Source organism: Lotus japonicus, chromosome 1, assembly GCF_012489685.1.
Source record: "Lotus japonicus ecotype B-129 chromosome 1, LjGifu_v1.2".
Lineage (NCBI taxonomy): Eukaryota > Viridiplantae > Streptophyta > Magnoliopsida > Fabales > Fabaceae > Lotus > Lotus japonicus.
The window spans coordinates 5,896,554-5,918,883 of record NC_080041.1 but is presented as its reverse complement, the minus strand read 5'-3'; the positions used below and the strand labels follow the sequence as shown (position 1 = coordinate 5,918,883).

At 42.7% G+C, this 22,330-nt stretch overlaps 7 protein-coding genes across 9 annotated transcripts; 2 read left to right on the top strand and 5 right to left on the bottom strand.

The window, feature by feature from the left end:
* The first annotated feature begins 15 nt into the window (after positions 1 to 15).
* On the top strand, positions 16 to 1,582 carry LOC130709805 (protein MAIN-LIKE 1-like). Its single transcript, XM_057558980.1, has 3 exons — positions 16 to 398; positions 480 to 1,240; positions 1,322 to 1,582. Exons 1-3 carry the CDS (start codon positions 35 to 37, stop codon positions 1,580 to 1,582), a joined length of 1,386 nt encoding a protein of 461 aa, XP_057414963.1. The 5' UTR covers positions 16 to 34.
* Positions 1,583 to 1,734: 152 nt separating this feature from the next.
* LOC130733235 (uncharacterized) lies at positions 1,735 to 2,802 on the bottom strand. Its single transcript, XM_057585361.1, has 4 exons — positions 2,374 to 2,802; positions 2,188 to 2,289; positions 2,040 to 2,105; positions 1,735 to 1,947 (listed from the first exon to the last, which is right to left on the bottom strand). The coding sequence occupies exons 1-4, from the start codon at positions 2,731 to 2,733 to the stop codon at positions 1,888 to 1,890; spliced, it is 588 nt and encodes a 195-aa protein (XP_057441344.1). The 5' UTR covers positions 2,734 to 2,802; the 3' UTR covers positions 1,735 to 1,887.
* Positions 2,803 to 3,207: 405 nt separating this feature from the next.
* On the bottom strand, positions 3,208 to 7,068 carry LOC130709646 (protein FAR1-RELATED SEQUENCE 5-like). Its single transcript, XM_057558966.1, has 5 exons — positions 6,666 to 7,068; positions 6,273 to 6,447; positions 4,967 to 6,144; positions 3,724 to 4,876; positions 3,208 to 3,614 (listed from the first exon to the last, which is right to left on the bottom strand). The coding sequence occupies exons 2-5, from the start codon at positions 6,426 to 6,428 to the stop codon at positions 3,423 to 3,425; spliced, it is 2,679 nt and encodes an 892-aa protein (XP_057414949.1). The 5' UTR covers positions 6,429 to 6,447; positions 6,666 to 7,068; the 3' UTR covers positions 3,208 to 3,422.
* A 115-nt stretch (positions 7,069 to 7,183) lies between these two features.
* Positions 7,184 to 11,426, top strand: LOC130733234 (uncharacterized). Its single transcript, XM_057585360.1, has 2 exons — positions 7,184 to 7,437; positions 8,348 to 11,426. The coding sequence occupies exons 1-2, from the start codon at positions 7,328 to 7,330 to the stop codon at positions 11,322 to 11,324; spliced, it is 3,087 nt and encodes a 1,028-aa protein (XP_057441343.1). The 5' UTR covers positions 7,184 to 7,327; the 3' UTR covers positions 11,325 to 11,426.
* A 1,352-nt stretch (positions 11,427 to 12,778) lies between these two features.
* On the bottom strand, positions 12,779 to 13,708 carry LOC130733233 (uncharacterized). 2 transcript variants are annotated; one of them, XR_009017434.1, is made up of 4 exons: positions 13,582 to 13,708; positions 13,405 to 13,506; positions 13,259 to 13,324; positions 12,779 to 13,168 (listed from the first exon to the last, which is right to left on the bottom strand). XR_009017434.1 is itself a non-coding variant. In XM_057585359.1 (3 exons), the coding sequence occupies exons 1-3, from the start codon at positions 13,528 to 13,530 to the stop codon at positions 13,109 to 13,111; spliced, it is 252 nt and encodes an 83-aa protein (XP_057441342.1). In that variant the 5' UTR covers positions 13,531 to 13,538; the 3' UTR covers positions 12,779 to 13,108. The 2 variants fall into 2 exon arrangements, 1 of the variants encoding a protein (XP_057441342.1); XM_057585359.1 differs by lacking the exon at positions 13,582 to 13,708 and having other exon boundaries at positions 13,405 to 13,538.
* Positions 13,709 to 14,307: 599 nt separating this feature from the next.
* On the bottom strand, positions 14,308 to 17,638 carry LOC130709529 (uncharacterized). Its single transcript, XM_057558945.1, has 4 exons — positions 17,498 to 17,638; positions 16,231 to 17,408; positions 14,823 to 16,038; positions 14,308 to 14,711 (listed from the first exon to the last, which is right to left on the bottom strand). The coding sequence occupies exons 1-4, from the start codon at positions 17,636 to 17,638 to the stop codon at positions 14,523 to 14,525; spliced, it is 2,724 nt and encodes a 907-aa protein (XP_057414928.1). The 3' UTR covers positions 14,308 to 14,522.
* Positions 17,639 to 17,724: 86 nt separating this feature from the next.
* LOC130733232 (protein MAIN-LIKE 1-like) lies at positions 17,725 to 21,695 on the bottom strand. 2 transcript variants are annotated; one of them, XM_057585357.1, is made up of 4 exons: positions 21,398 to 21,695; positions 19,783 to 20,830; positions 18,943 to 19,700; positions 17,726 to 18,849 (listed from the first exon to the last, which is right to left on the bottom strand). In XM_057585357.1, exons 2-4 carry the CDS (start codon positions 20,825 to 20,827, stop codon positions 18,553 to 18,555), a joined length of 2,100 nt encoding a protein of 699 aa, XP_057441340.1. In that variant the 5' UTR covers positions 20,828 to 20,830; positions 21,398 to 21,695; the 3' UTR covers positions 17,726 to 18,552. The 2 variants fall into 2 exon arrangements, with proteins under 2 accessions (XP_057441341.1, XP_057441340.1); XM_057585358.1 differs by lacking the exon at positions 21,398 to 21,695 and having other exon boundaries at positions 17,725 to 18,849; positions 19,783 to 21,327.
* Positions 21,696 to 22,330: the final 635 nt, after the last annotated feature.

Sequence of the window (22,330 nt, the reverse complement as noted above, 5' to 3'; positions counted from 1 at the left end):
GGCAAAGTTGACATGTGAGGGCGAGGGAGACGATATGAGCGCTGTTCGTCAGCGTGTGGAGGGGACCGGACTCTATCCGCTCTTCAGTTGCACCTATCTGGAGATAGACACACCCCTTCTATCTGCCCTCGTCGAGAGATGGCATGAGGATACCAGCAGCTTCCACATGCCATTCGGGGAGATGACCATCACCCTGGATGACGTGTCATCTATACTTCATTTGCCGATGGGTGATAGGTTTTATACTCCCGGACAGGCCAGCAGAGAACAGGCAGCGGAGACCTGTGTTCTGCTCTTAGGAGGGGTAGCCATGGACTACATCATGGAGTTTAAGGCGGTGAAGACCATTGGCTTGCGATTCGGGTTCTTGCAGACTCTTTACACTAGGGCTCTTGCTGGTTAGTTGTACTGTATACTTAATTTATTTGCAACTATTATATGTGAATTAAATGATTAATGGTTTCTTTGTTGTACTTTAGAGCATCGGCATGACCATGCAGCACGGATGTGGCTACTTCACCTCCTCGGCTCGACCTTGTTTGCGAACAAGAGTGGAGGACACTACACTTCTGTCCATTGGATCGGCATGCTGCAGCACCTTGATCGGGTGTCAGAGTATGCGTGGGGCGCCATTGCACTAGCTACACTGTATGATGCACTTGGTCATGCCTCACGGAGGAAGACCAAGCAGATGAGCGGTTGTTCTTCCCTCCTGGTAGCTTGGGTGTTTGAGCACTTCCCACCCACCATTATTCAGCGGATTGAGGTCCCCGAGTACACGGAGGACCAGCCCAGAGCGTGCAGGTGGATGGAGTCCCGGGCTGGGCATGCTGGACTGATGGAGAGGCGAGTTCTCTTCGATGAGATGACGGCAGAGGACGTCATATGGACACCGTATGAGGAGCACAGGAGTCACAGAGAGCTGGACGTCCGAGCTTTATACTCAGGCTACATCCGGACTCCCATCCGGGCGGCCGTGCGACCTCATCTTCCTGAGCGTGTGATGCGGCAGTTTGGGTACGTGCAGCCTATCCCGCGACACCCATCTGTTGTGATGGGCATGAGTTCTGCTGCGGAGGTCGTTGATGCAGCATACCAGGATTATGAGCCACACTTGATTCCAGGGGGGGTCCCTAGTATAGTGGATGGAGCGGCAGTAGATGATTACCTGGACTGGTACACCGGTGTATCTCACCGTTTCATCATCCCGGATGAGAGTAGGGCCGATCTCAGTGCTGTGGTAAGTGTGAACTTAATTTTCTTTATGCATTTGTGGTTTTGTGTATGCGGTTTACTAACATGTATATTGATTTATTTTCAGGCTTCTTTGCGTCGGGCCGTTGATTTGCTAGAGCAGGGACTTGAGGTCGACGACGGTCCCCCTAGAGATACACGCTCCCGCACTTTATTAGAGAAGTGCCTCACTGTCATCAGAGACTTGAGCAGGACCCAGGGCGTCACTTTCGTTGGTGTACGAGGAGGCAGAGGTCGAGGCAGAGGAGGAGGCGGAGATAGAGGAGGTGGCAGAGGCGGAGGCAGAGGTCGTAGGGGTAGGGTGGGTCGTAGGGGCAGGGGGCAGTGACATTATTATTATGTGTACTTTTATCGCACTATTAGTTTATACACGCTTTATTATCGGTCTGTACTTTTATCGCATTATAAGTTTGGATTTCACATTATCACGCTTTACTTGATTTGATTACATTTTTATCTCTTTTTAAATCAGGTAAAATAACAAACAAAATCCAATGGGAAGTGAAATAACGCACATAATCCAATTGAAGCAAAATAACGTACATAATTCAAGGGACGCAACATAGCCTACATAATCCAGGTCAAGGATTTTTTAAAGTTGCAAATAATTCAAAATTAGCCAAATAACATTAATCAATCTTCTGTAATGTCGGTGAATGTTTCAGATGGAGGTCCACAGTCACTGGAGAATACCTGTGAAAATTCACATAAACGAAAATTGAGATGTGTAAAAATCCACAGTCACTTTTATTTTAATTATATATGTGTAAAAAAGATTTCCATACCTTAACTATGTTGGGCAATGTTATGTTCAGGTAACAATTAGATTTTCTAGGAGAAAACACAGCTACCTAAAAGCAAAAAAGGAAGAAATAATGTTCAACTTGTCTAAAGAAGTAGAAACAATAGTCAAGTCGGTTAGAAATAATAAACCTTCTGGATAAGCATAACAGATCCAACATTTATGTCCTTCGCGAATTCGCTTTCAGTGAAAACCTTGTGATGGACACTAGCACCGACAGTGCCCGTAGGATCCTGAAACTCAAACCCATATGGCATTGACAGAGGACATTTAAATACCATGACATTGATGAAAAAGAACGCGGAAGATGGAAATACCTTCAGGGTAACTGACACATCGCCGAATCCGTTTGGCGTGCATGATTTGATAACTGCGACGATGAGATCGACCCTTTCTAGATGGTGAGTGATTGAACCCAGAGGAGTTGCAGATCCGCCTAATTGCAGGGCTGAAAGCCAAGCATTGGAGTGAAAATCGGGATCAGTGTCGTGACCGTCTTCGACGACGCGCCTAACAAATTGTTGGGTTGGAATGAGGTGTCCGTCGGTGGTGGAGCTGCGTTGAATCATGGCGGCCTGGACAACACCAGCAGGGCCGGGAATGAGAGGACGAGAACTTGCAGAAGAGTTGCCTCGGAGTTTGCAAGGGCGGATGAAGGTGGGCAAATCTTGTTCCATTTTGATTTTGAAGGTTTCGTTGAAAGAATGAAAGGAGAGGATGAATACAAGAAAGCTTAAGTCAAGCAAATTTATAGATGAAGGAGTAATGGGGTTGGTTGTTGTTGGTGGTTGATAGTAATTAGGTTGGCTGTGGTTGGATGAGAGTAATGAGGTTGGTTGTGGTTGGTTGTGGATAGTGATGGAGAGACTTAAAATTAAAATGAGAAAAAAAATTAAAGTTCGGATCCCCAGATTCCGAAGTTGTTCGGATCCTATAAATCCGAACTGTCTCGGAAACCTAAATGTCGAAGATTGTTTAAACTTGGGGGTGCCAAATTTAAGTATATGACACGGAAATGGAAAGGAGTCGTCCGAAACATTTCGGACTCCGTAGTTCCGAACTATTGTTTTCGGACTAGAGCCTTCCGAATGGTGAAAACAAATGGGGTGGCATTTTACCTGACTCTAATAATACGGACATTAGCCTTCCGAAGTACTTCGGAAACCAAAGTTCCGAAATTTGCTTAACCAGTTAAAATGACAGTACCAGAAACAATGCAGGCAGAATCACAAGTTCTCATAACCAGCTACATTGCAGGGCAGAAACAGATAAAATGCACATGAGAAATAGTTTAATACTACATCATAATACTTTGAACTTCTAATTAGTTGTACATATGTCATTGCTACAAACATCAATCCTAGTCTCAATCTTCTCCAAGGTCTATAAAGACATTCTCTTGAGGACCACCCGTAGGATCAATCCAAGCATTCAATTCTGCCGTAAATGTAGCCAAACGCGCCGCATACGGGAAGATCCATTGGTCGGTGGGTTCTTTGGCCAAAAACGGCCATTGGGGAGCTATTGTTGGCATAGGATGTCCCGGCTTAAGCTTGAGCTACATTTGAGAGTATAGCAATAAAGTTAGATAAGAACAAAGTGGCTGAGTACAAAGTATACTAATTTAACGTGACAAGCGAGTGTAAGGTACTTCATAAAAGTTATACCTGAACAAAGTGGTTGGTGACGTGACCAACTGCTATAACGGGATGTACTTCCGGTGGGGCGCCTCCTCTCAATGGCAGATAAGTGTAACAACCTTTTAGTGAAATGGAGATGAAGACAACTTGCAACCTCGTAGCAATGAGGTACCCCATCTCCGGTAGAGACATCCACTTGTCTTCCGTTGCAATTGTACCAATCGGAAGGATGAGACGATTTTGTAGAGACTGAACCCTCTCATAACCAAATATGTTGCTATAGTAAGCGGTATTCTCTGAGAGTTCTACAAGCAACACTTCCCTAATCAAAGGCCAACCGTCTTGACCTATGTCGGGTCTGAACAATGCAGCAACTGATCTATAACCACAATTACCATCTGCAATAACATCTATGACTTTTTCTATATATTGATGGAAGAAAGATGGCAAATCATCCAAGTATATGCTGGTGGAGGACTGCTTGCTCTTCTTAGACTTCTTGCTTCGAGGACAAGAGACTTTGTTAGGTGTTGGCTTGAGGCTATTGTTAACATGTTCCCAATAACAAGGATCACGTTGTAAGGATGGTTTTTGTTGACTAGGTGGTTTACTCTCCATAGCCTTGGACGAGCGCTTGGGCTTTATCTTCACTTGAGGAGGACACAGTGAACTACTAGAAGGACAATAGAGCTCTTTTACCTTCCTCCTTAGCATACTTTGGCCCGCAACATCCAAAGTGTTGAAATAAGCGGTCAAGCCATCAATCTCTGACTTGAGGTCTCCTTGGTTTGAGGCTTGACTCCCAATGGGTACATGGTCCCAACCAAGTATCTTCCAGAAAGTATGGATTGCCTCATACGGAATTCTATCATAACTATGAAGTGCACACGCACAAGGAAGCCCATGGGTAACTTGGAATGCGCATCCACAACCATCACGCATCACTCTGTTCTGTTCATCTTCCATGAGTTGCATGGCCTTTCTGGACACAAATCCCCTGATATTTGTATACATGGGCGACTTGAAACGATGTTCTACAAGGTTGATACTGCGCTCAAATGATGCCTTGATTTCATTGTGTCGTACAGTGGTCAACCTATCCACTGCATCCCACGAGGCGCACAAGTCACCTCTGCCGTCTTTCAGCATCCTCTTCAAGGTTGAGTGTGCACTTTCAGCCCTACATACAAAAGATCATACTCTATCAATTTCTGGTAATAAAGCAAGACTATGAAATGAAAGATCACAACCAATAAAGTGTGCATTGTACCTGTTACTCGTTGTAGTTCCAAAATGCAACACAGAATTGGTCCACGCACTCACAAATTTCTCCTTGTGCTTTAACCATGTAGTAGAAATGTAGGATATGAAATCTGGGAAGTCCTTACACATGACACACATTTCCTTCCATTCCTCATCAAATTGTTCCACTGTTTCAGCATAAATCAGGCATTTCCAGTTCTCCATCACTGAAAGGGCAAAATCATCCGTGCCAATCAACACTTTGCACTTTGCCTCCACATTCTTGTTTATGTGGAACCGGCATAATAAATTGGTACAATTGGGAAGACATTGCTTAACAGCACTCAGTAAAGCCAAATCTCTGTCAGTCACAATCACTTGAGGTAATCTGGCATCATCGGCAATAAGAGACTTCATGCACTCCAAGGCCCAAACATAGTCAATTGTGTGCTCCCTAACTATGTAGCAAAATGCTATGGAGAAAGTCAACCCCGTAGAAGTGAGACCAACCATTTCAAGCAAGGGGATCTGATATCTGTTTATCTTGTAGGTGCAATCCATGATGACCACATGAGGGAATGTGTTGAAGAGTCTGACCGCATCAGGATGAGCCCAAAAGAGATCCCTAATCTCACTTGAATCAGCTTGTTGCCTTTCAAAGTGAACATACTTGGCTTCTACCAACTTCTTCATCAAATGTTGCATTTCTGTCAATGGTCCCCTCTCCTCTTTTTTAAACCTTTTGTTGCAACTGTAAACTTGAGTGATTGTAGTCAAGTTACTTGGATTGTTTTCCTTCAATGCCGCTAGTATTTGTCTCGGTGGAGTCCAAGTACTAGTCATGGTGCCCACAAGCCCCTTCTCTTCCTCTGTTAGTCGACCAACGTAGGGGTGGCCAACTAGTGATTTAGCTGGTTCATGGTTGTGTTTACCATCCATCACTTTCAGCCACCACATTCTATCACCCTTCGTAGGTCGTCCTTTGAGATTAAACTTACAATCAGTCTTTTGTGATGCGGTCTTTTTGTACTTGAATGTATTCGGGTCCTTGTATGGCCTGTAAATACCATGCTTTGCACACTTAATAGTAACAAATACCTTTCCTCCACTTATAGCATAGTCAGACCTTGCAATCACCAGCACATAACCATTCGCCTTTCCAACATTCTTAGCCCATTGTTCAAGCTCATCACGAGTATCAAATATCTGTTCAATGATAACATATTGCTTTAGAAATAAAACATCCTACCAACCATCACTAATTATTCAATGATCATCACATCATTTTCCAAATACATAGTAGTATGTTCCAACAAAAATTATTCAATGAATACCTGGTCAGTTGTAAATAAATGTGTGGCGTCCACGCTTATACGAGGGGGCACCCACGGAATGATATTGCTAGGAGGCTCAACATTCCCAGAACCGCATGCGGCATCGCATGCGGCATCAACCAGTAAATCTTCTTCATATAGGTACGGTTCAGTCATTCAGCCTGCATGTAACAAACTGCAACTGGTTAACTACTTCGGACATTGGGATTCCGAACTCGTTCCGATACAGACAATCCGAACTCGTTCGGATACAGACAATCCGTATCAAGCTCGACAGCATCAGAATACAAGCAAACAATGGTGGTGCAAAACGAACTTCCAACAAACAACAATGAAATGTAACTACAATGATAAGTAAAGCAGGATATGAAGGGGGAGAGAAATGAAACTTACCAGAAGGAACTTGGTAGCAAGGTGGAACTTGGAAGGAGATGGTGGTTGAGGGTGGAGCAAGTGGAACTTGGAAGGAGATGGTGGTGAGGGGGAGGAAAACAAACGTGGAGGAAGAAGAGGAAGAGTGGTGGTGGTGGAGTTTTTTGAATCTGATTGTAATGGGGGGGTGGTGATGGGGTTGGTGGTGGATGAGTAATGGTGATGGAGTTGGTGGTGGAGGAGTAATGGTGCTCAAAAGGTGGCAGTGTGCGACAGGTTTTCGGATTCAACGAATCCGAAGTACTTCGGATTGTACGTTTCCGAATTATGTCTGTCATTTAAGTGTCAGATTCAACAAGGTATTATTCGAAACTTTGGATTCCGAAGTGTTACGGATACCCGGTGTCCGAAAGGGTAGTTCTGGCATTTTTTAAAAAATCTGGGGTGCCATTTCTAAGCCCTGGGGTGCCAAATCCAGAGCTCATTTTCTACCATGTCATAATGCGCACTAACAGGAAAAGCAGTAAAGTACACACCATGTCACCATCTGTTTATCTTCCAGGAAGAAGACACTTTTGATCTCAGTCTTTGTCCAGTCAACTCATGCACTCGTCTTATATGATGACCTCTTCTTCAATCTGATGAGTACTTCAAATTGAAACCTTTGAATCTTTGCTACATTGATGGCAAACCAACTTGTTCTCCTTGAAGCTCACTTAGATGGCAAAACATCTGCCCCTCGCAGCTTGGTCACCCTTAATTGGAGGGACCTTATCAGTTCTAGTTCTACCTGGTTAGTATCACTATAATCCACTTCATTTCTCAGATCACTTTACTCTTGCACTCATGGATTTGATGATTCCTTGGCAACAAATTGTTGATGCTTGGTTTTATATGTGAAGAGTTTGTTGATGTTATTTAGGTGTAGAGACAAAGCAAAACTATAGCATGCATGAACTGATTTCTTGTTTCTGAGTCTCATTTTTTTTGTTGTTGATTGATTTTGAGGATGTTGGCTTAATGGGTTGTAACATAAGAGTATAAACCTGCCAACTTTACCAAATGGGTTTGCATGGCTTTTGAATTTACTATTTCTGACTGAAGGAAATCAAGGAACCAACATTCAATGGACAAATTTAGCCAAAATTTTCAACTGGGTTTTTTCTATTTTAATAACTTGGAGGCGGGTTGCTTCAATTTCATATAATAACGGGGTATACCAACGGGCGGTTGGTTGTTGTTGTACATGTCTGATTTCCTTAAGTAAGGTCTTGAGTTCGAGTCTTGTAAATGGAAAAAACCTCATTGCAAGAGCTAACTCCACCATGATGTGAATGTTATGGGCTCGAAAACAATTGTTTCATGTGGTGCACCCACAAAAAAATAAAAAACGTTATAATGAGGGGTATCCTAAACTGCAGAGGTCAATGGTATTTATCTTATTTTAGTTGCCATATATATAATTATTTAGTTGCCATAAACTGTCAGTCGGAGTGGCTTTACAATGTGGAAGTTATAATCCTATATTTGTTTATTGTATAGCATGTGAATCTGAGAATACCATGTTGACGCTAACTCTAGCAAAGAGCCCTTTGTTCTTCATTTGTCTTCTATAATCTGATGGAAAAGCACCACTAGTTTTAGTGACAATCACATTCTTTTCTATATGAGCATGCTGCTGATAAGTATTTTGTTGGATACAGGGAGGATACAAATTATAAACGAACCGCCATTGCAAGCCTTATACAGGCAGTTTACTTGCTTGAACAAGATAGACAGGAGAACAGAACACAAGAAAATGCTCAAGCTCCAAATTTTTGGATTCCCTTTAAGTACAAGCTCACACAAACGTTGATTGATGAAAGAGATGGATCCATTTTCGGTGCAATATTCGAGTGGGATCGATCTGCAGCTGACTTAAGTCCATTTAGACCAAGTGGTGCCCCCAGAGCCGTTTTAGCACTCAGAGGAACATTACTTAGAAGCCCTACAATGCGAAGAGATATTGAAGATGACCTCTGTTTCGTTGCGTGGAAAAGCTTGAAAGGGTCTGCTAGGTTTAATGCAACTATGGATGTCCTAAAATCAATTTGTAGTACACATGGAAGCAGTAATGTGTGCATTGCAGGGCATTCCTTGGGGGCCGGATTCGGTCTTCAAGTGGGACAGGAGCTAGCAAAAGAAAGGATCAATGTGGAGGCACATTTGTTTAATCCACCTGCTGTTTCACTGGCTGTGAGACTTGAAAATATTGGAGAAATGGCAGAATATGTCTGGAATATAGTTAAATCTATGCTTCCTTCAGGTAGTGAGGCTCAAGCCAGCAATGATGACAAAACACTCTGTATGAAGTTGACGAGATTGATAGCTAGATTATCAGGCTTGATGGATGAATGTTTTCGAACGAGCAAATGCAAATGGGTTCCTCATCTGTATGTTAACACCAATGATTGGATCAGTTTCTTTTATATTCATACTGATGGTGGAACAAGAGAGAAGATCACTGAGATGAGGAATAGGGGTCCTACAGATGAGCAAAATGCAGCGAAATTGTTTGTTGTCCACAAGGAAAACCAGAAATTTCTTGAGGCTCATGGCCTCAAACAATGGTGGTCAAGTGATGCAGAACTTCAGCAGGATATCCGTAGTTGCAAAGTTATGAGCAGGCAACTCAGATCTTTGAACACTGGCACACTTTCTCAAGTGATACTCTTCTATTATCCACATTCTATTTCATTAGCCATGAGTGTCATAAATATAAGACAAATGACAGGTTTTGTCTGGAATGTACTTCAATCCGTGCCTCCATATTCTATTTCATTAGCCATGAGTGTCATAAATGTTAGACAAATGATAGATTTTGTCTGGAACGTACTTAGATCAGTGCCTCATTTAACTATAAGTGCAAAAGCTCACTTATCTTGCATGAATGATGCTGTTTATTGGGTATGCAAATGGGTCCCTTATCTGCATGCTGGCAAGAATGATCGCACTGGAGATACGATGAAAAAGTTCTTTGTTGTCTCCAAGGAACAACAGAAGTTTCTTGCAGCTCATGGCCTAGAACAATGGTGGCCAAGTGAAAAGGAACTTCTAGCTATCCATAATAGCCAACTCATAAGCAGGCAAGTTAGTTCCTTATACACCACATCTTGGGAAGTCATGGAAATACTAAATCCATCTTCTGGTGCACTTTCCATGAGTTTCAGTAATATTGGAGAAAGGGAAGAATTTGTGTGGAAATGGAATAGTCTTAAATCGATGCTTCATTCAAGCTCTGAAGCTCAGGTTAGAAATGATGGAGACAATGCTTTTGGTGTAGGTTTCAAGGGTTGGATGCCACAGTTATCTAGCATGAAGGATGCTGCTTATTGGGTTTACAAAAGGGTTCCTTATCTGTGTGTTAGCAAAAATGGTGGTGTGGGAGAGAAGATGCTTGAGAAGGAGAATACGGGGCCCCCAAATGGGCTAATTACTGCGAAACTGTTTGTTGTCTCCAAGGAAAAGCAGAAATTTCTTGCAGCTCATGGCTTGGAACAATGGTGGCCAAGTGTCCATAATAACCAACTCATAAGCAGGATATTTAGATCAGTATATCCCACTACAGCTTGGGAAATAACACAATTACTGAATCCATCTTCTGTTTCACTTGCCATGAGTCTCAGTAGCATTCGAGAAAGGGAGGAATTTGTCTGCAAATGGAACAGTCTTTTATTTGTGCCTCATTTAAGTGGGAAAGCTCAAGTCATCGATGATGGAGGCATTACTTCAGGTGTAGGTTTGAGGGGTTGGATACCTCAGTTATCTGGTTTGAAGGATGCTGCTTATTGGGTCTGCAAATGGGTTCCTAACCCTTTTGTCCGCAAGAATGATGGCGCAGGAGAGACGATGATTGAGAAGGAGAATATAGGTCCTACAAATGGGGAAATTACTGCAAATTTTTTTGTTGTCTCCAAGGAACAACAGAAATTTCTTGCAGCTCATGGCCTGAAGCAATGGTGGCCAAGTGATGCAGAACTTCAGCAAGCTATCCATAATAGAAAAATCATGAGCAGGCAATTTAAATCTTCATACATTATTACACCTTGGGAAGTCACAGAGGTACTAAATCCATCTTCTGGTGCACTTTCCATGAGTTTCAGTAAGATTGGAGAAAGGGAAGAATTTGTCTGGAAATGGAATAGTCTTAGATCGATGCTTCCTTCAAGTCTCGAAGCTCACGTGAGCAGTGTTGGAGATCAGACGTCAGGTTTATCAATGAAAAGTTTCATGCATTCATTCTCAGGCTTGAAGGATGCTGGTTTTGCAGCAGGCAAGTGGGTTCCTCATATGTATAGCAACTGCAGTGACTATATGAGCTGGCAATTTGGATCCATGTACTCTCTTACACCTTCACAAATATCACAATTATTTAATCTACCTCATGTTTTACCATCCATGAGTCTCGGAAGTACTGTAGAAAAGGCAAAGTTTGTGTGTAATAATAGACTTGCATCTATGTGTTCTCCAAGCAGCGAAGCTCAAGCCAGAAATGATTCAGACAACACTTCTGGTGTAAGTTTGAAGAGTTGGATGCCTCATTTCTCAGGCTTGAAAGATGCTTTTTTTGGGATGGGAAAATTTGTTCCTTATATGTATGCTAACAAGAGCGATGGCAGAGGAGAGAATATGGATCCTTAACAGTGTATTTACTCTAGTTTGCAACATGGCTTGTTTTCAATCTTAACAATGCAGCCTGCTTTTACTTCTATTCAAGTCTTACAAGTTGTGGTTTTCTTTTAATGTTATGCTTGTTGTGTGGTTTGATTAGCTTACTACATAGTTTTACATGTTTTCTGCTTTTTTCATGAGTTGTCATCAGTCCAAATCATATGCGTCAATGAATAAATGGACAGGCTATATAAATAGTATGTGTTTAAAAAATTATAAAGTAATAAACATTGGAATGAATACATTTTCTGCTATACATTGTACTATATGAACAGTAGAAGAAAATAAAGAAACAAAATTTCATGATTGAAGCATTTTGATTGATCTTCCATGAAGCAGACACTTTCATAGCTATCCAGACAACTCATAGTTGTATATGCTGAAATCTTGCTCAATTTGTGCATGGCAATTGATGTGGGGATCATTAGGTTCAACATCAAAAAGTAGTGATTCAAGATTTTGATATGCCCACAAATGATCTAGAGTATGGCTTGCCATGGAGGCTTCTAAAACTACATCTTCCAAACATATCTGGTTCAACACTTGATCAAATTCTTCATTCAACACAGGAACATAGCATAGCTCAGATGAATCTGCTGTTGCTTCAGGTGAAATTGAAACCTCAGTTCTAGTTTCAGGGTGGTTCCATTGAAGAACCTCAGCTTGTATAAGAGGGCAAGCCTCAACCCTCTTGGGTTCAAAAGAAGCCGTGTGTGTTTGAATACCAGTTGAGTTAAACGTGAACAGACTTTCATCCGATCCATAAGAAGAGACATGTTCACTTTTTGTCTCGAAGTCAGTGCTAACATCCGTTTGTACTTGTACCAACGGGAATCCAATCATAAGCGAAGTGGTTGAGCTTCCATTGCCAGTTACCTCTTGAACTAACTCCTTGAAGGTTGAACAATCAGTGATGTAGACCTTTGGCCTTGAAGCCTTAATCAAGGTGTTGAGTTGTTGTTTCTCTTTCTTAGAAATTTTGTGTGATGCATGACTTAAACTCTTTCCCATGGTGGTGATTTCTATGTGTACAAAACTGGCACTTTGTAATCAGCTCCCACCTCTCGGAGGATTCAAGGTGTTATGTATGAATATAATTCATTTGTGGAGAATATATGTATGAGGGAGGTGGAAACAGGACAAGCAGCAAGACATAATACATTAGATGACAAAATGATCTTGATTCTTTTTTTAAAAGCTTGGTTTAGTACTAATCCATGTTTACCGGTTTCGCCTGACACACGGTGCTTCAGTTTCATATGCACCGTTAGATATGATATTTTTAAATTTTAACGGTTCAGATAAATTAGCATTAAAACAATTCATTTGTTAATTATATATTAATTTACAAAAACACCCTTCTTCTTCCCCAACCCACCCCCACCTTCTGGGAATTAGATTTCCCACCCCTGGGTTTAGAATTGCCACCCTAGTCTTTTTAAAAAAATGTCGGGAATACCCTCCGGGACTTAAACCTCCATACCAGTCCAGAGGTTGATGTTCTGGACTAGTCCGAGAGTTAAACCTTCGGATTCTTTAATTACAGTTAAAATAACATGACTTTAGTCCAATTGCAGCAAATATAACATGACTTTAAAATTGAAAAGTTACATAATCCAATTTAAACAAAATTACAATACAATAATCCAAGTTAAGCATTAGAAAAGTAAAGCAAAATAACAATACGAAATCTAAGTTCAGCATTTCAAAAGTTACACAAATAGTCCTTAATATAGATTAGTAAAGAACTAATATTAATCTTCTGTTATGTTTGTGAAGCTTCCAGGTGGAGGTGCACTGTCCTTTGAAAATACCTGTATAATGAAAACAGATTCAAATGCTTTGTTGTAGATGTGGAAAAGATTCAAATGCTTTATTTTAGATGTGGAAGAAGATTATCATACCTTGACTACATTGGACAAGGTTATATTCAGATAACAATTAGACTTTCTAGGAGAGAACACAGCGACCTGAAAGCAAAGTGAAGAAACGATGTGATGTCCAAGTTGTCCAAAGAAGCTTAAAATGTTAAAGTTGCCTATAGATTAACCTTTTGGAGAAGCAGAACAGATCCAACAGTTATGTCTTTCGCAAATACGCTTTCAGTGAAGACCTTGTGATGGATACTAGCGCCAACAGTGCCCGTAGGGTCCTGAATCTCAATCTCAGATGTCATGAGAGAAACATGAATCATTTCACTGAAATATAAGGAGGAATAAGGAAATACCTTGAGTGTAACTGTTGCATCTCCAAACCCATTGGGATTGCAGGATTTGATAACACCGATGACGTGATCTACTCTTTCATGATGGTGAGTGATTGCATCCAGAGGAGTGGCAGATCCGTTTAATTGCAGGGCTGAAAGCCAAGCATTGGATTGGAAATCGGGATCGGTGTCGTGGCCGTCTTGGAGGACTTGCCTAACGAATTGTTGGGTTGAACTGTTTGGTTTGTCGTCGGTGGATCTGCGGTGAATCATGGCGGCCTGGACGGCGCCAGCTGGGCCGGGAATGAGAGGACGAGAGCTGGAGGCAAGGTTGTCTTGGCGTTTGCAAGGGCGGATGAAGGTTGATGGTGGATCTTGTTCCATTTCTTCTGGTTATTTCCTGCAACAAGGGAAGAAGGGAAGTAATGTAATGGTGGAGGATGCCTTTGGTGCATAGGGGACTAATATAGGAAGTAAAGGGATTTATGGTGTAGGAGGAATGAGTAATGGGGTTGGTGGTGAAGATTAATGGTGGTCAGAGTTGGTTGTGTAGGCAGTGATGGTGGTTGAGATTGTAATTGATGGTGGTCAGAGTTGGTTGTGTAGGCATTCTGCTGCTTGATAAGGGTGATCCAGGACTATAAGTTTCGGATCACTCCAGGACTTTAAGTTTCGGATCAATCCAGGACTATAAGTTCCGGACTGATTCATAATTAAATTTACCACCCCCCTTTTTAAGACGTCCGAGAGTTGAAAACCCGGATTAATATGAAACTTCAAGATTCGTACCTCTAAAACCAGATACTGTCACAGACAGAAACGTGAAAATGCAGTGACAATAATATGGGACAAACAGACCTCGTTACAATACTGGAGCATTGTCTTAATATATGTAGGAAAATATTCTTGCTAATAATATGGTTACAGACATGGTTACAACATTACAAACATGAATCATATTATCAATCTTCTGTTATGTCTGTTAAATCAAAGTTGGTAATAACACAAGGACCAATCCAAACAGTGTGTTCAGCCATAAATCTATCCAAACGCTCTTTATACGGTTTACACCATTCGGACTCGGGTTCTTCAACGTTGTATTCCCATTGGGGAGCAATTGGCGGCATAGGATGTCCAGACACCAACTTCAGCTACATTTAAGAGTATAGTAGTAAAATTAGATATATTTCAATATAAATTGTTTAACGTGACAAGAGAGTGTATTAATAAAAAAGAAGATATGTATTTAATTGAGGATATACCTGTACAAAGTGATTGGTCACATGACCAATAGCTATGACAGGATGTTCTAACGGTGGGGCGCCTCCTCTCATCGGAAGGTAAGTGTAACTAGATTTTAACGAGATGGAGATGAAAACCACCCGAAACCGGTTAGCAATAAGGTACCCCATCTCCGGTAGATGCATCCATCTGGCTTTAGTGGCTCTACCATCAGGAGGGAGAGTGAGACGATTGTGCATGGCTTGTACCACATCATAACCCCACATGCGTGTATAGTGTTTCTCATAGAGTGTGAGTTCTACAATCAGCTCTTCCCTAACCCAAGGCCAACCGTCCTGACCGTTCTGAAGGTCCAGCAATGCAGCGACGGCTCTGTATCCACAATTACCATCCCCGACAACATCTATCACTTCATGTATATATGGCCATAAAAAAGATGGCAACTCCGGTAAGTAGATTTTGGAGCCGGTGGCCGTCATAGCCATCTTGTTCTTTGACTTAGGAGCTTGCGATGTTGGAGTTGTTTTAGGAGTTTTGGTGAGCCTAGGTTTCCTCTTGCTAGCTTTCGATTCTTGTTCTTTGGTCTGATTGTCAACATGTTCCCAATGTGAAAGGTCACGCTGGGTGGATCCTATTGATTGACCTCTGGGAGGTTTGGTTTTCCTCTCCTTGGACGATTGATTGTGCTTTATCTTCACTTCAGGAGGACACAATGAACTGATTTGAGGACAATAAAGCTCTTTAAGCTTCCTTCTCAGCATACTTTGGCCCGCATCATCCAAGGTATTGAAATGAGCCCACAAAGCCTCAATCTCTAGCGGCATGCATCCACTGTTTGAGGTTTGACTCTCCACAACAGGCACTTGTTCCCAAGAAAGTATCTTCCAGAATGGATCAACTGCTGCATACGGAATTGAGGCAATACTCTGAAGTGCACAAGCGCAAGGTAGTCCATGAGTGACTTTCATCACGCAACCGCATTTCTCACCATGACCCCAAAATCTGTTTTGTTCATCATACATTAGGTGAAGTGCATGTTTAGCAACGAATCCTCTCATATTCTTATACATTGGAGACTTGAAACGGTGCTCTACAATGTTAATACTGCGCTCAAACGATGCTTGTATTGCATTGTGGCGTACAATGGTCAACCTATCAATTGCTTCCCATGAATCGCACAGGTTACCCTTGCCATTCCTAAGCATCTTCTTCAAGCTTGCATGTGCACTTTCAGCCCTGCATACAAACATGAAGCTAGTCTATCAAGCCTATCAAATGCATACAAAAAATGAAACAAGCCTATCAAATGAATCAATTCTATCAAATGAAACAAGTCTATCAAATGCATACAAAAAATGAAACAAGCCTATTAAATGAATCAATTCTATCAAATGAAGCAAGTCTATCAAGATTGCATGTGCGTAGTACCTGTTACTTGTTGTCGTTCCAAAATGCTTCACTCTGTTTGTCCATGCCTTCACAAATTTCTCCTTGTGAACCAACCAAGTGTCATAAATGTACGATGTGAACTTTGGATGATCCTTACACATATCACACATGTCGCTCCATTCCTCCTCAAATTGTGTAGTTGTTTCCGCATATACCACTTCATTCCACTTTTGCATCACTAAGGCTTTAAAATCCGTTGTGTCAACCCACAATTTGCACTTTGCCTCAACATTCTTGTTTATGTGGAATAGGCATAGTAAATGGGTAGCCTCAGGAAAAATATTCCGAACAGCACTGAGTAAAGCCAATTCCCTATCAGTCACAATCACTCCAGGTAATCGGGCAGGGTCAGCAAGTAGAGATTTCATGCACTCCAAGGCCCAAACATAGTCAGGTGTGCGCTCACGAGTCATGTAGCAAAATGCAATGGAGTAAGTCAGACCAGTAGAAGTGAGGCCAACCATTTCAAGCAATGGAATTTGAAATTTGTTTGTCTTGTATGTGCAATCCATGATTACCACGTGAGGGAATGTGTTGAAGAGTTTAATAGCATTAGGATGAGCCCAGAAAAGTTCCATAATGACACCCGAATCTTCTTCATGTCTTTCAAAGTGAACATAGTTGGCTTCTGCCAACTTCTTCAGCAAATATTGCATCTCTGTAAGTGGCCCGCGGTCTAATTCTTTAACTTTTTTGAAGCGATTATACACTTGAGTGATGGTAGACAAGTTACCCGGATTATTTTCCTTCAAAGTGGCCAACATGTGTCTCGGTGGGACCCAATTGTTATTCATGCTGTCGACTTGAACCTTCTCTTCTTCTGTTAGTCGACCAGCATAGGAATGGCCAACCAAAGATCCAGCTGGTTCATGGTTGTGTACCCCTTCCAACACTTTCAGCCACCAATTTTTATCACCCTCCGTAGGTCGTCCTTTAAGTTTAAAAGGACAATCACATTTTTGTGATCCGGTGGAGTTGTACTTGAAGGACTTAGGGTACTTGTACGGGATGTACACACCATGCTTCGAGCACCGCAGAACAATATACATATTTCCACCTTTTCTGGAATAATCAGACCTTCCAGTCACAATCGCATATCCATTGTCCTTCCCAACATTCTTAGCCCATTGTTTAAGGTCATCAACAGTTTCAAATATCTGTACAGTGGTAACATATCATTTTAAAATTAGTAATCAATTCAAGCATCACTAAACAATAATGTCATTATGGTATACGCAATGAATACCTGATCGGTCGACCATAAATGAGTGGTATCCACACTTATAGGCTGAACATTATCTTGTTGTTGAAGCAACATTCCTTCACTGACATCATTATCTTGTTTTAGAAGCAGCATTTCATCATCATAGAAAAATGTGCTCGTCATACTGCCTGCATAAACCAATCTGCCACTGGTTAACAGTCCGTATAATGAACATTCGTACTAATCCGAGACTATAACTCTCGTACTAATCCGAGACTATAACTTTCGTACTAATCCGAGACTTGAACATTCGGATTTATGTCGGGGCAGAAAAGTTGAAGTGATGGTGGTGGCAAAAAATGAAGAGAAATTTAAATGGTAGAAAATATACACAAACGTATATTATTGGCAAATTATAATGGGTGCAATGATACATACCAAGGTGGTGCTGGTTGATGAAGGTTGTTGTTGGTGGTGCATGAAGGTTGTTGTTGGTGGTGCAATGATGGTGGTGGGGGGTTGAGGGGTAGTAAGAAAAGAGGAAGTGAGGGAGTGAGGGTGATCAGAAGTGAAATGTAATGGGGGGTGGTTTGGTGGTTGAGGAGTTTATGCAGGCCATAATGGTGGTGAGGTAGGTGAAGCTATGGAGTAATGGTGCTGAAAAAGGTGGTAGAATCTGTCAGAGGTGTCCGGAAGTTGAAGTTTCATACTAATCCGGAAGTTGAAGTTTCATACTGATCCGAAGGTTGAAGTTTCGGATTATATCTTGAAGATTAAACTTCATTACAATGGTTTGTGTTGTTGAGTGCCAGGTTTTGGTTTCCATTACAAGGGTCGATTATTAGGGTTGGTTATAAAAGTTATTGATTTTTAAAATTATTAGGGTTGATTATAAAAGTGAAAAAGAAAAAAAAAATGTTAAAGTGAAGATAAAGCTCACAAATTATTAGGGTTTAGGGTAAAAGTGAAAAATAAAAAAAAAATATACGTTAAAGTGAAGATAAAACTCATACTAATCCGAAATAGTAGTGCAAAATACATAGTCCCCTAATATCATAATAGTAATGTCAACAAAATGCTCATACAACTAATGTCCCCTACTGTCCCCTACCCCGACGACCTCCCCTACCCCTACGACCTCCCCTGGCTCCTGCCCTGCCGCCCTCCCGGCCACCTGCTCGGCCACCTGCTCGGCCGCTGGCTCGGCCACCTACTCGGCCACCTGCTCCCAGACCTCCTCTCCCAGCAGCGTAAGCAATGCCCTGTGTCCCAGCCAAGTCCTGGAGGATGCGAAGTGCTCTCTCCGTTAAAGCGCGGGCCTGTGTGCCTGGCAGCAAAGCATCATCCACCTCAAGTGACAACTCAAGGACTTCTAAAGCCCTACGCAAAGCAGCCTGAAAGTAAATAATAAAAAAAACGCTGTTAGTAAATCACATACAGAAAACCACAAGTGCATAAAGAAAATAGAAATAAAATTTAAAATTTACCACGGCACTGAGATCAATCCTCCTCTCATCCGGTATGATGAAACAATGAGACACTCTAGCGTACCAATCCATGTAACCGCCCACAGCCTGTCCCTCCTCTATAGCAGGGTCGCCCTCAGGGAACAAGTACTGCACATAACCTGCGAATGCCGCATCAACAGCCTCAGCTGCGGGAGATCTATCCATCTCACTAGGGTGGCGCGGGATCGTCTGTATATACCCAAACTGTCGCATGACCCGCTCCGGAAGATGAGGTCGCACAGCAGGGGGATAGGGACACCGAATGTAGCCTGAGAACAAAGCCCTCTCATCCCGCTGTCGCCATTCCCTGTGGGCCTCATATGGAGTCCAAGTGACGTCGTCGGCCGTCAACTCATCAAGTAGTACTCGCCTCTCGTCAAGCCTAGCATGCCCCGACCGTGACTCTGTCCACCTACGAGCTCTGGGCTGGTCCTCTGTGTAAGCCGGGTTCGCATACCGGCGAACGAGCCTGTCTGGAAAGTGCTCAAAGACCCAGGCCATCAACAGGGAAGTGTAACCGGCCAACTGTTTGACCCCGCTGCGAGAAGACTGTCCAAGCTGGTCGTACAACGTGGCAAGGGCCATGGCGCCCCACGCGAACTCCGACACCCGCTCAAGATCCTGTAGCATGCCTATCCAACGGGCGGAGAATGAGTGCCCCCCACTCTTGTCGGCGAACAATGTCGCGCCAACAAGATGCATCAGGTACATCCTGGCTGCATGCTCGTACCGCCCCTCTACATTACAATGTAATACCAATTATGATTAAGTAAATATAAATAATAGTTGGAAAAAGTTCAGATAATGAATGAAACAAACCTGCAACAGCTTTCGGGTAAAGGTCTCGCAAGAAGCTGAACCTCATAGTCGGACCCCTAAGCTTATCAAACTCAGCCATGTACAAATCTGCATCCCCCCCTAACAGCAAAGCGCAGGTCTCTGCCACATCATATCTCGAGGCCACTCCTGGAGTGTAGAATCTCCCACCAACCGGGATGTGAAGAAGAGCGGAGACGTCGTCAAGGGTGACAGTCATCTCCCCAAATGGCATGTGGAAACTACTAGTCTCCTCGTGCCACCTCTCCACAAGGGCCGATATAAGCCCTGGATCCGTCTCTACATAGCTGCACCTGACCAGTGGATACAGTCCGCTCCTCTCCACAATCAAGCGGACCTCCCTGTAATTGTCCCCCTCACACGTCATCAGCCCGAGCTTCGTACCAGCAGTGGCAAGCCTCAAATCACCTCGCTCAGAATAACGAGGGTCAGTGGTGCCTAGTAGGGTATGCCACGTCCACGGCGCTATGTGATCCGGGTAATGCTGCAGAAGTGACAACTCAACCGGCCCACCAGGAAACGGTGGATCTCTCTGGAGCGGCGGCATATTCGGATCCTCTACCTCTACATCCTCACCCTCAATCTCAGACTCAGACCCCGACTCCGACCCCGACTCCGACTCCGACTCCGACTCCGACTCCGACTCCTCAACTGCATCAATATCAAGTGAAGAGGTGGAAGGCTCAACAGTATCATGGGCGGTAACCTCAGGCGTCGACTGAGGAGAAACCTCAGTAGCAGTAACCTCAGGCGTCGAGAGAGCAGGAACCTCAGTAGCAGGAACCTGAGTAGCAGGAACCTCAGTAGCAGGGGCAGGAACCTCAGTATCAGGAACCTGAGTAGCAGGAACCTCAGTAGCAGGGGCAGGAACCTCAGTGGTCGCCTTCGGAGCCCCCTTCCTAGCCCGCTTCCGAGAAGTCGACACATCTGTATCATGATCACCTCGCCTATGAGAAGCGTGGAGATAGGCACGACGATCGGCCAACTCTTCAGACGATACCCTCTTAGTTTGCTTTGTCCTCGCCATAATCTATCAGAAAAAATAAGGAAAACAGATTAATAGCTATGTAATGAGTAACTAACTAGTTGAAGCAATCCACAAGTATACACAGTAAACTAATGTTATGAAATTTCAATACAATTCAAATAATGTTATGAAATTCAAATGTGAAATCTCAAGTTGGTTATGTCCTTAACCACTACCCTAAGATAGCCAAAAGCATGGAAATTATCTTCACCCCATTCATCTTATCATGAAAAACAATAACAGAAGCAATAGGAGAGACAGTACTGAATCTCTCAAGTCCGAATCTTGAAGTCCTGGACCAGTCCGAATCTTGAAGTCCTGAACCAGTCCGAATCTTCAAGATTCGGAGTACGAATATCCCCAAATTCGCACCTCAGAACCCCATATACCCCAGAAATCACAATAGGAATGAAATTTCACCAAATCAACTCATAAAAAGGGATTCGAAACCTAACCTAATCTGAAATACCTAAATTTGAAACCCTAAATTTGAAATTACAACACTAACTCATCAAAATACACATGATTCAAAATACACATGATTCTTGGTCGTGGATTCCAACAAATTACCTCAGTGTGGTCGGTTTTGAATCACAGATGATTCTTGGTTGCTTTTGGTCGTGATGTGTGGGTCGATTTGGGTGCCTCTGGGTCGCTTCTCCTGAACCAGTCCGAGAGTTGATGTTCTGTCCCGTTACAAATGTGAATCTGAATTGATAGTTTTGTTCTATTATTAACTGAGTCCGACATTTGAAAATTCGGAGGAGTCCGAATGTTATACATTCGGACTAAAACACGGAGGGGCAATATTGGTTTTTCCCCACTTTTAAATGGGGTGGCAATTCTAAACCCAGGGGTGGGAAATCTAATTCCCCCACCTTCTCCCCCAATCTTGACCCACCCCACCGGTGACATGTTAACTCCAGCCACCACCATTCCGGCGACCCACCACTTCTTCTTCCTCCACTGCTACCCTTTCTTCTCCTTCCCACTGCTCTTGATGTTGAATATATTTTGATGCAAGATCTGGAAATTTTGAAGCAAAACAGAAACAGAGATATGGAAAGTTTAAATTTGCAAAATAAGAAGTAGATTTCAGAAGCCCCTTCTCCCTCCCTCACCACCCACACCATAATCTTCTTCCCCTTATTTTTTTTTTGAAAGGCAAACTAAAAGAATTACTAAATGGTAGCATTTAAGGGTTAACTAGCGAGAGTGAGAATGAAAAATGGAAAGGCTTGCTGACAATTTGGAAAAATGTTGTTGATTTTTTCTTGCTCAGCCTTTGTACTTTGAGTAAATTCACTAGTGAGAGACGACCACGACGCCGAGAAACCCAACTAGATCTGGAGGCGCGGTGGCGGTGGGTGATCTGAACCTTCAGATCTGCAAGGAAAAGCTTAAATTATCCAATCTCTCCTTTATCTTTTGTCTACTACAGATCTGATGAAGGAAGAAAAAGCTTGATCTGTTCAGATCCGAAGCGCGGTGGCGGGTTTTGCA